This window comes from Nicotiana tabacum, chromosome 4, assembly GCF_000715075.1.
Source record: "Nicotiana tabacum cultivar K326 chromosome 4, ASM71507v2, whole genome shotgun sequence".
In the NCBI taxonomy this organism is placed as follows: Eukaryota; Viridiplantae; Streptophyta; class Magnoliopsida; order Solanales; family Solanaceae; genus Nicotiana; species Nicotiana tabacum.
The window spans coordinates 49,104,777-49,117,594 of NC_134083.1; the positions used below are offsets into that span (position 1 = coordinate 49,104,777).

General features: G+C 32.6%; 1 protein-coding gene across 2 annotated transcripts; it reads left to right on the forward strand.

Annotated features, from left to right (window-relative positions):
• Window positions 1-7,958: 7,958 nt before the first annotated feature.
• Window positions 7,959-12,067, forward strand: LOC107767107 (homeobox-leucine zipper protein HDG11). Of its 2 annotated transcripts, XM_016586029.2 has the most exons (10): window positions 7,959-8,526; window positions 8,656-8,773; window positions 8,863-9,045; window positions 9,197-9,664; window positions 9,767-9,868; window positions 9,947-10,159; window positions 10,258-10,438; window positions 10,545-10,813; window positions 11,041-11,130; window positions 11,244-12,067. In XM_016586029.2, exons 1-10 carry the CDS (start codon window positions 8,393-8,395, stop codon window positions 11,637-11,639), a joined length of 2,154 nt encoding a protein of 717 aa, XP_016441515.1. In that variant the 5' UTR covers window positions 7,959-8,392; the 3' UTR covers window positions 11,640-12,067. The 2 variants fall into 2 exon arrangements, with proteins under 2 accessions (XP_016441515.1, XP_016441514.1); XM_016586028.2 differs by having other exon boundaries at window positions 8,249-8,526; window positions 9,767-10,159; window positions 11,244-11,780.
• Window positions 12,068-12,818: the final 751 nt, after the last annotated feature.

The window sequence follows — 12,818 nt, forward strand, 5'->3', positions numbered from 1 at the left end:
AATATGATTCATCACCTAATATATATAAATATATATACATAAAAATAAAATTTAACTTTATATATACAATGTAATTTTCCGGCTACCTGACTCCTAGACCTATTCTCCCCCCGCCAACCCACCTCCCCCACAAAAAAAAAAAAAAAAAAAAAAAAACTAGAAGAGCTGGTTGGTATTTAATTAAAGCATAGTCTATTCACTATTGGCAACTGGAGTAGAGAATATCAATTTAATTTTGGTGAAACAATAGCGTAAAACGTATAGCAACCAGCTAGCAATGCTGTTGGCCTGTTGCTCTGCACTGATCCAAATCGAGGATTTAAATGAGTGTGGTGGAAATTCGTTGAGAATATTTCTCTTATATGGAGTTATATTGCTAGTTCAATGTATACAGTAATACACCTAGATACTGAAGACAAGCTACCCCTAGATAAGGTATTTATTAGATGAGAAAAATCTTATACCTAATTGTTTACCCAACTGATTTTTCAATCACGCGTATATTACACGTTCTTTTGATAATCTTTAACATTTTATGCGTGTTCATTCGTTTGAAAAAGTTTGTCGAGATGAAAGGGAGTGCTCATTATGAGTGAAATAGGTGCATGAATGCTTCAACATCATTATGAAGTTGATCTACCAGCCAACATTAAGAATCACCACCAGTTCATTTGCTAACTAATTAAAATGGTGTAAATGCATAGTTCTTCATTAATTTAGTACCTCCTCTTTCCTTTTCTTCCATTTCTGAAAGAAGCTGGAGATATTAACTACTGATTAAAACAGCAATGTTCAATAATACACAATGCTTTTAGTAGTAACTACAGTGTGATAAAAGATTGCTAGTTACATTAAAAAAAAAGAAGGACTGTGTTTGATGTTTATATAAAACTAGACTGGAAGTATGTACCAAAAAAATCTGAAGGAATTGAAATTTAGTCAAAGAAATTGAGCCACTAAACCGCTGGAGTCCAGGAAAAATAAGGCTTTCGATATAGTCGACTTTATACATAAGCCCATAACTTGTAAGCGAATGATAATAGAAAACAAAGAAAAAGAATTGCAAATTTTTATTGCAGCTCAATTATCTCCCCACATGATAAAAGAAGAAATTTAGAGGCGAATTCATGATTTTAAGTTATTATTTTCTAATAAAACTTCCCTAGTATTCAATCACATTCACATATATGTGATGTGCTTCAAGTCAAAAGCCACTATTAAAGAAACTCTAAACCCTCGGCTGGAAGGACCAAAAATAGTAAATATTTAAACTGTAGACTAACATAAGATAGTTTTAACATTTAAATTCTCACATGTCTTATTCCTACCATTTTAGGATAATCATTTAAGTGGTAGAGAGTGTTGTTCATTCTATCTTAAAAAGTTGAAGAAATGCAAGTGTAGCTTTATCTATTTATTCCTGCATAAAGTAATGTTTCTACATGCTTAAGTGAAGGGAAATTTTGAGATGAAATGGAAATCTCTTTGTCACTTTCTACATTTTCTGTCCAGTCTAATATTATAATTCCTTCATACATCCTAGTCAAATTTCGGTATGTTTCAACTATCTTTGGCACAAGTCAAGCCCATACATTAGCCTATTGCTTAAAATAGCACTTATTGATCTTCTGCTAAAATAGGTGGGCACAAACTAACTTTCTTTTTGGTTTTCACTCGCTTTTCGGTATCAAGAAGCGGACCCAGGATTTGAACGTCGCGGGGGCACCATTATCTTTAACGTAAATATGAAAATAACATAAGTTGCAATAAAGTTTGGCGTGCAACTCTTTGAACACTTAGTGATTATGAGTTCGTGGCCGAAAGAATATTTAAAAACATAAAAAAAAAAAACTTAAAATCATGACTAATAAAAGTCTGTAAGCAGTCCAAAAAGCCTCAATCGAAGTCCCAGAGTGCACGAATACTTGCTACTTTGCCAAAGTAAACGTTGAAGGGAGAAGGTTTTAGTTGTCTTTATTTTTTCTAAATGAAATAATAATAAAAATTAATTAAAGATAAAGATTATTGACTAATGAAACTAGTTAATGATATATTTTATCCCCCTTCCATACTGTCTTTAATCATTATTTTTGTGTTTCTTTATTAACTTTTCAAAGTCTAGAAAGACGTATCTCCAATAGAGTTTTGAGTATTTTGTGTAGAAGATACAAAGAACTAATTGTGAAGAGAAGTTGAGTTTTGGAGCTTAGATGGAGAGATTTTAAAAGAAAAAATTTAAACTAAGTGACTTCTATGTACTAGTACTAAACCGTTGAAGGGAGAAGGGTTTTAGTTGTCTTTATTTTTTCTAAATAAAATAATAATAATAATTGGTTAGAGATAAAGATTATTGACTAATGAAACTAGTTAATAAAATATTTTATCCCCCTTTCCTACTGTCTTTAATCATTATTTTTGTGTCTCTTTATTAACTTTTCAAAGTCTAGAAAGATGTATCTCCAATAGAATTTTTGAGTATTTTGTGTAGAAGATACAAAGAACTAATCGTGAAAAGAAGTTGAGTTTTGGAGCTTAGATGGAGAGATTTTAAAAGAAAAAATTAAACTAAGTGACTTCTATGTAATAGTACTAAACTAATGTTTGAATTAAAAAATAAATAAACCAAGTTGATTACTAAATATGGAGTAATAAACTATCGTACAATTAAAAAAGGAAAAAAGAAAGAAATGGTGAAATAATGCTGGTGTTGGGTCTTCATCCTGGGTCTGGCAGTTAGAGAATGGAACTAAATAGCCTTCAGAACCATTGCAACCAAGGATTATTTTGTTATTTTTGGGGCACAATTAAATTATTATAGGGGTCCTCGACGTTTATACAGTAACATATACATAGTTTTTCCCGAGCCTATAGGGTGCCAGTGACCCCTCACCTCTCCACGTGGGTCCGCCCCTCTCGGTACCTGGTCTAGGACCCGGCTAATATTCCAGATCTGTGCCCCCAAACTATACTAAAATTTAGCATGATTAAATAATAACTAAATGTGTGTGTATGTATTTATTGAATTGATATAAATAACGGATGAAATTAAGTTTTTACCATTCCACTTTTAGATTAAAATATTCTTGCTAGAGGGCGACTCCATCCCGCGCGAATGATTTTCGCTTGGTATGTTTTTTTGTTTCTTTGGATTACAATCAACCAAATAATAAAGCTAAAATCAGTAAGCAAATAGCAGTAATCGTTACTAATTTCTAATTATCAAGTCACCGGTTTAACACCAAACACATAAAATTTCAATGATCTATTAAAACTATTAGTGTAATGAGACAAATACATATATATATATATATATATATATATATATATATATATATATATATATATATATATATATATATATATATATATATATATATATATATATATTAAAATTGAGAACCCTTATTAGTAGTTCTAGTAATATTAGTTGCAGGTCGGAGACATATGACGTCAGAGGGGAATATGCAGTGGTTGCTACCTTTCATTATTAAAGCTACTAGTTCGTCTCCCATTAACAATTCAACTTTACTCCTAACTAAGGAGTAGTATTTATTTAGGTGTTAGGATTCTTGGGGGAGGTGGGAGGCCAATCTAGACTTTTGTCTAGTTTTATTCTTTAATCATTTATTTATTATAACGATGGTGTTTGTACGTTCGAGTAAGTTTTTTGGGATTTTGCGCACATCAACTGATTCAATAAGTTCATGCTAGCTATTTATCAGCAATATAAGTATCTGATAAAAATTTTGTCACCAAAATTTGGATTGATGGAAAAAATTACCTAACGTCTTTTGTATCTATTGAGATCTGAATCATATTGTCTCTCATAATGCATTACAACTCCATCATTTTTATTTTCTTTTATTTGTTGGTAAGATTTTAAATTATTTATTGTTATCATCGTAAGAACTCGGTGAATATCTTAAATTATTTGATTATTTCCCAGGAAGGATGATGCATGCGTTTACTTGTACTTCAGGTTAATATTACTTTTTCTTATAAATTATGTAGCTAGGGGAAAAACAAAAGTACAATACGAGGTAACTTATGAATCTACACCTATATTCTTTCTGCCAAATTATTAACATCTCCGGTATGGCTAAAATTTTAGTTGTTCCCATTTATCCTATGTACTTTTAATTACTGTCAGTACGTTTCTATTTTTTTTTTTCTGGCAAAAGAGTTGATACAGCATTAATTATAGCTACTTGGTTATTTCATCTATCCTTTTAAGCTTTAGAATATTAATTTTAACTATTTGTACGTCGTAACAGAATGTAGCTGCAATATTATTTTATGCATACACTATAGTTAGTGTTTTCATTCTTTTCAATACATTTATAATATTATTTCATCACATATATAAAACATGTAGGTGTTTAGTCGGTATCTACAATTAGTACTAAAATTTATATTCTTATGAGAATGTATGTTGATCACTTTCACTAAGCAAATTCTCATTCTTAAGATTTTACATTTCTTTTTAGGATCATTAAATATCCATCTGGTGCTAAATTAGCCCTAGCATAACGCCTGGTGTTATTGCATTAACGTTTTTATTTAAATTCTTAATACTGGGAGGTAAAAGCTACTAATTTAATATTCCAAGTGAACAAACAAAACCTAATTAAAAGCTTCTTAAACTTCAACATATATATCATAATCAAATACTGATGATTGATTCTCCATTCATGCAAGCTATTTCTAGAGCTTTTAAGATCATTTACGATAGTGCACTACTTAATTATAGAGAATCACTTAACGTTGATCAATAAAAACACAGAATTTACAGAATAAAATGGTATCAATGTTGGTTATTATTACAGAGATCCAACTAAATAATTGCTTGCATTATATCTTATTTAAATCTTGTTGTTAAATGCATCAATCATTTTTTAAATCTTTTAATTATGATAGTACTATTAAGGAGTATTTGAATAGCTTTGACATTTATTTTGAATTTGTCCTTCATTCTCTTCTACTTAACTGAGGAAGAAATTCTGAGATATACACCCAATGCTATCGACTTAAACTCAATATTGAATTATATAGTAAATATTATATTCCTAATCATTAACTGAAAATTCTGGTCGGACTTCCAAGGCTGGCCATTTATTCTTGTAGTGCATGTTTTATAAATCAACTTCAAATGTGTGGAAATCACCTTTTTTACTTATCAAGAAAATGATTAAGTCAATTTTATGTTATTTCTTCTCCTTTTTCAATATCTTAAATGTCTTAGCTATAATTTGATGCCCCCTTTGTTCTTAATTTAATGTATTCTAGATTCATCTACATATTGAACAGAAATATTCTTTTATGAATTTATTGCAAAATGTACAATTATTTTGAATAATTTTTATTTTAGTATCATGTGTATTATCTCCTTTTATTTTCAATTTTATAGAGAAAAATTTGAGTTTTGATTGACGGTAATAAAATCGCTAATTAGGAGTAATTTAACCGTTTTTAAATGCTACTAGCAGATGCATTCGATTACAATTTATTTACTCATTTTTTCTACTTCAATAGGAAAGTCCTAATCATTAACACAAAATGGGAAAAGGAAAATAAAATTATGCCATGATACAAAAAGTTTACATTGAATGGGAGTTTAACCATCTAAAGGGTAAAATATAAATTGTGTTACAAAATTACCAGTCAATTGCCAGATCTTGAAATTAATTTGATTATTGACACAAAACAATAAAATAAAATCATCCTATGCCAAATAATTGGAGTATTACTTATATGAAATGTATATATTTGATTCTTAATTAACACAATTTTCCAATGTTAACTCTCCCACGGTATTTTCTCCCCACCCCCGAAAGCCAATGACATCCTCAATCCTGCATCCGGGCAGCAACGTATCTAGAATTTTAAGTTTATAAATTTTTATAACAATTTCAAGTTATAATATATATATATATATAATATTAATCAGACCAACGGATTGAATTTTGAACTAAATATTTTTAATAAAAATATATGATCTAAGCAAAAATTACTAGGTACACATAAATCAGTATAACCATTGCACTAGATCCACACCCGGTGGTAGGGGCCCGAGGTTGGTGGGTTTAGGTCCTTTCTGTATATATTTCTTCACACGCACCCACCAAGACAGTTGCACTTAAGACATACAGTATATGTTTTTATTGTTGCATTTTGGGCTGACTTAAATAAATGGAGAAAATACAGCAGTTCCTCATTCTTACTTAAGTAGTGAAACAATAATCAAAGTGTTGGTCATCATACGGTTAAAATATTACACCTTTTGATTAGTTAAATCGAACTTTTATTAGTAGTCTGCAATTTTCACTTGTCAAATTTCAGAGTTAGAAAGAGATTATCAAATAGAGACTCAAGCAGATATCCCTATCCGAAATCATTTAATTTGTCGCTCTATTCGTCTTTTAGATGTCTCAAAATCTTCATATTTAATTTCATGGAAGCTTATACGTCTAATCTTGGATAGGAAAACACTTTCACAAGTTCCAAATTTGAATTGTTACCGTTCTTTTTTTTGGGTGCTAAATACTTGAAAAGGTACATTAATACAAACTCTTTAAGTATTTTATTACACGTTGACATTATCACAAGGGGACCTCAACTTAAGTTTGTTTTGAATATTAATTCAAATTAAGACAATAACTTTAAGATAGGATGAGAAGTTTGAAATGAGAGGGGAAAGGCGAGTAAAAATGTTCTTTTCGAAGAAGAAAATTAAGAAGATGATCACAAAAATTCTATTAGTACCTTGTACAAGTCCACAAATGTTGGGACAAAAAATTTCCTTGAGAAGAAAAAAGGAGAACATACAATGTCAAACTAGGTTGGACCGGCACTGCACATATTGCCTATTGGTAACTGTTAAAGCAATAGTTTTAAAAGTTGAAATTTCAAGAAGTCAAAGATACATAGAAGTGCCATGTTTGCTATTTGTTAAAGCCGCTACGGTCATTTGAATAATCCTTAACAATGACATTAGATATTCTAATAATAACGAGATTGAGTAGAAATATCCTTTTTTTTTTTTAATACAAGAGGTAAAGAGAGAAGAGAAAAACCATAAACATATATCAGTAATATATTTTCGAGAATAGCTCCGAATGATCAGACTATTAATTAAGTCGTCCGTCCATCAGTTACAATAGTCAATACCACAGGCACGCACACATACAGAGCGCACGTCCTATAATTAAAAGCTCTTTGTGAAGTGTTAACTTACAGACAGATTTAGAATTTGCGGATTCACGATTTTAAGGTGTGTGAGTTCAATCTTTAAGATTTAGCGTTAAACCCATTATATTTTAAATTTATAACTTCATATTTATTATTTTCTCTGGTCTATTTTAATTGATTTTTTGGTTATTTTCACACATATTAAGGAATTCACCTTTTAGTATTAATTAACAATAAAATTGACCATATTTTTTATTGAAAATACAACAAATACTCTTAGGGTCTATACTCCAAGGACAACTTTGAAAAACAATAATTAATTCCTTCTTGATATCTGAAAAAATCAAATATTATGGGTCACAAAAAATCAATTAAAATGAATTGAAGAAAATATTTATTATAATTTCAATAAATTTTTATACATAATTTTATGGTCCGCATAAAAAATATTAGGTTATGAATCAAGTAACATAAATATGCATCCGCCCCTATGTACCTAGGTTGTAGGGTAAGTAAAGACTAAAGACTAGAGTAGCAGTCGTATAGTATTTGGTGCGCTATATTAATATTACACTTCTCCGATCCGACCACTCGCTATTATATCATATGCCTTTGAGTTGTCTTCCTTCTTATGGAGAGGATTCAATCTTCTTCCTTATAACCATCACCAATCTTCTCTTAATTAATGCCCCCTCCCAAAATTTTCTCTTTCTTATCTCTAGCAGTTTTTTTCTCCACCAAATTATCTGTCTAAATTCATGCTCTCTCTATCTTCATATAGATATATTTCTGATATTACATCTGTTACTAAATATCCACTCCTTACATATGGCTGGTCTTTGCTTGAACTATGCTAATACCACCTTCATTTTTGCTTATTCCCTTTTCCAGTTCCATTCTCTATAATATATCATCATTATTCTTGATTTAATGATTTCTCATTTATCATTTTTTCCCTCCTCGTTACTAGTGATAGTACTAGTGCTATTAAATTCTTTTTTGGTTGTCTTTACTATGGTAATTTCTCCATTCAGTAGTATTTAATATTGGTAGTTGTAGTAAAGTTCTGATCAGTAATTCTTGTTTGTGTCTTACTCTTCATGTGATGGGAATAGCTGAATTTCATCAGTTCCTCTTTCTTGAAACTAAGTACTTGTACTATTCCAAAGTTTATTCAGTTGTTGAGGGTCAATAAAATATCAATATGGAGTACGGCAGCGGAGGTGGTGGTGGTGGTGGTGGCACCAGCAGCGGCGGCGGCGATCCCCGCGACGCCGCCGAGCGGAGGAAGAAACGTTATCATCGTCACACTGCTAATCAAATTCAAAGGCTTGAAGCGTAAGAAACTGCAATTTCATATATAGCCACAACACTAGCCATGCATTTGCATTTCTACACAGCTACTTCTTATTTTATTTTTTATTTTTTTTGTTAAGGTAGTACTAATTTGATTTTTGATGTTGGTAGTATTTTCAAAGAATGTCCTCATCCAGACGAGAAGACACGATTGCAGTTAAGCAGAGATTTAGGCTTAGCTCCTCGTCAGATTAAGTTTTGGTTCCAAAATAGGAGGACTCAAATGAAGGTTTGTTTCATCTTTTCTCTTTTTAAGTTTACTTTTTTAACTGTTCTATTGTTTATTAGTTGCTTCAAAATTTCTCATTGGATTTATAGGCTCAACATGAGAGAGCAGACAATTGTGCACTTAGAGCAGAAAATGATAAAATTCGATGTGAAAATATAGCAATCAGAGAAGCCCTCAAGAATGTGATTTGCCCATCATGTCCTCCTGTTACTGAAGATTCATATTTCGATGAGCAAAAGTTGAGAATAGAAAACATGCAATTAAAAGAAGAGGTCCATTTAATTTTCCCCCTCATTTAATCTTCTTTAATTTATACCTTCGCTTTCAATTTCTCTGTTCTATATATATATCCCTATTATTTGATGTATTCATTCACATTAATATTTCTTTTTTTTGTTTTTTTGTTTTTTGGGGGACATGCAGCTTGATAAAGTATCCAGTATTGCTGCTAAATATATAGGGAGGCCTATTTCACAACTCCCACCAGTGCAACCTATTCATCTATCTTCACTAGATTTGTCTATGTCTAGTTTTGTTGGCCATGGCCCTAATTCCCTTGATCTTGATCTCGATCTTCTCCCTGGAAGTTCGTTGACTATTCCCAGTTTGGCCTTCTCTTCATTGAATTTATCGGACATGGATAAGTCCCTTATGGCTGATATTGCTGGGAATGCAATGGAGGAACTCATTAGATTGGTGCAAACCAATGAACCTTTGTGGATGAAGTCCGCTATCGATGGAAAAGATGTACTTAATTTCCAGAACTATGATCGAATTTTTCCAAGGGCTAATAGTCATTTGAAAAATCACAATGTTCGGATTGAGGCTTCCAGGGATTCAGGTGTTGTTATTATGAATGGATTAGCATTAGTTGACATGTTTATGGACGCGGTTAGTAGCACAATTTTCAGTTTTTGTTGCATATGGAAAGAGTTAACTTTAAGATTATGGTTTAACATTACTGGTCTTTCTTTTTCTTTTTCTATTTGGTAGAATAAATGGCAGGAATTCTTTCCTACAATTGTTTCAAAGGCAAGAACGCTTGAAGTAATATCATCTGGTGTGATGGGAAGCCGAACTAGTACATTGCAATTGGTAAAGAAAAATAACAGACTTAATAAAGAGGGATTAGTCTTTTTTCCTAAGGTTTTGCCTGATGCGCGCTACATGCAGATGTATGAAGAATTGCAGGTGCTTTCACCATTGGTTCCAACGCGACAATTGTATTTCCTGAGGTTTTGCCAGCAGATTGAGCAAAGCTCGTGGGCAATAGTCGATGTTTCTTATGATATAACTCAAGAAAATCTTTATTCTTCCACTTCTTGCAAGGTTCATAGGCTTCCATCAGGGTGCTTGATTCAAGATATGCCCAATGGTTATTCTAAGGTAATCCAAATTGCTCTACTAATCATAATTATTGTGATTAAGCTCTACATTTGCAATTTAATACATGAAATTTCTGACCTTTTTTTCTTGCAAAATAGGTTACTTGGGTGGAACATGTAGAAGTGGAAGAGAAAGGTATAATTCATAGGCTATGTAGAGATCTTATACACAGTGGATTGGCATTTGGAGCAGAGAGATGGGTTGGCACTCTTCAAAGAGTTTGTGAAAAATATGCTTGTCTCATGGTTAATAGCAATCCTACTCATGACCTTGGTGGAGGTAACTTAAATTTGAAATTCGGGGTTTTTAATAGTTCGTATTCGTCCAACTACTAGCAATAAGAAAAATTGAGATGCTCGATTAATATGTCACGTTATGGTAGCAGTAATTCCATCGCCCGAAGGGAAGAGGAGCATGATGAAACTGGCAAAAAGAATGGTGAGCAATTTCTGTGCCAGCATAAATCCATCTAATGGACATCAATGGAACACAATTTCTGGATTGAATGAGTTTGAAGTCAGAGCTACCCTTCAAAAGAGCACCGACCCTGGCCAGCCTAATGGTGTAATCATTAGTGCAGCCACCACCATTTGGCTGCCAGTTCCTCCACAAAATGTCTTCAATTTCTTCAGGGATGAACGGAATCGACCCCAGGTCTGTGCAAATTGACTATGCTTCTAGATTTGGAATGGTATACTGCTATTTAGATAGTTTAAGTACAATGTAGATCATTTGACTTTGCGCATGAGGGAATGTAGATAAATTTCGTTTGACTTTCTCTTGTGGTTTAATATAACCTTAACCAGATGTAAATTGAGATTACTTAGTGTGATAACTTTACATGTCTTCTATTTTAATTTAAAATGCATTCTTGATCACAGTGGGATGTTCTTTCCAACCAAAATCCGGTGCAAGAAGTAGCTCATATTGCGAATGGCTCTCATCCAGGGAACTGCATTTCTGTGCTGCGGGTAAATTGATGAAACCATACTAAATATTTTTCTTAAAGTGAATGCCTTTTTTCTTTATTTTATGTTGAAAATGACACAATTTGATAATGAGGAGAATGTTACATTTTTTGCAGGCCTATAACACTAGCCAGAACAACATGTTAATACTTCAAGAAAGTTGCATAGACTCATCAGGGGCACTAGTAGTGTATAGCCCAGTGGATGTACCGGCTATCAACATAGCGATGAGCGGTGAGGACCCCACGTATATCCCGTTGCTACCATCGGGGTTCACGATATCGCCAGATGGCCATCAACTAGACCAAGATGCAGCATCATGCAGCAGCAGCTCAAATGCAAGTACTATAGGAGGCAGGTCAGGGGGTTCACTTATAACAGTAGTGTTCCAAATTCTAGTAAGCAGCTTGCCATCAGCTAAAATGAGTCCAGAATCAGTAAACACTGTGAATAACCTTATAGGCAGCACTGTTCACCAAATTAAAGCTGCCTTGAATTGCTCCACTTCTTGATCCCATTTTGAAATCAGTTCAGCGACTTAAATTACCTCTGTTTCTGCTTAGAGGTAGTTGGGAATTTTCAATGCTTCTTTATCAATAGTCCTGGGGATCTGACCCCAAGCTCCCCTCTGCCACTGTTACTGATCCTGTCACAGCATTATTACATTTCACAACTCATAATCTTTTTTATTTTTATTTTTTGGGGGTTGGTTAGCATTGGTTAGCATTTTTTTCCCTTTTGAATTTGTGGGGTTTTTCTTTTCTTTTGGTATCTTCATTTTGCTTAAAAGAGGAAGTCAAGAACGCACCATACAAGAAAATTCTTGGTAAGAAGTGTCTATCATTGTGGTTTGCTAAGGCGAGAAAAATTGTATGGTTCGGGTATTGACTTCTGTACTTGAACTTTTCTTTCATCAATCTAATGGAAGTATGTTTGATTTTTTTTCCTGCAAAACAGAATTTAATTTCTTAGTCTATCAATATTCTTGTTTACATTTCTATTCTTTTTTTCTACATGTACATTGTATTTGAGATTGTGGTCCAAAGTGGGAGAATAAAGACCATCTTGGCCATGAGTTGAAAGTCCTGAAGGGTGGGGCCAAAACAATGACATAATAAGAAAACTTGTTTATTAAGAGGGCCTCAATTCTCAACTGTTCTACTTTGTGGTTAGAAACTGTACTATGCTGTATAGAGAACAGCATAAAAAATCTAACCTCATCATACTGATCAAACTTCTTGATGTGGACACAATCGGTCTTGCGTGAATTCAGATTAGTCGGACCTTAATATAGATACGGGATACCAAGTAAAAAACCAAAAACATATTAAACTTCTTGATAGAAAATAAAATGCATGTGAACAATGTAGTCCCTTTTTAGGCCCAAGGGAGTCGGGGGCCAGGGGCGCAGGCAGAAGCCATACTATATGTTCGGCCGAATCCAATAACTTTTGCTCAAACAATATATTTTGTGTTAAGAAATTCATTAAATATGTACTAATATTAAATTTAGAACCCAGTCATTAGTACTTGAAATCGTTGTTCTAAAATTCAGAACTCATAAACTTAAAATCCTGAATTTGCTTCGGGCATCGTTATTCTCAATTTTAAGATGAACTTACCATTACACAATTGAATGCTGCTTGTGCCTACATCTTGTGGGGTATCGTCAGAAGTGACACTTCAATTTT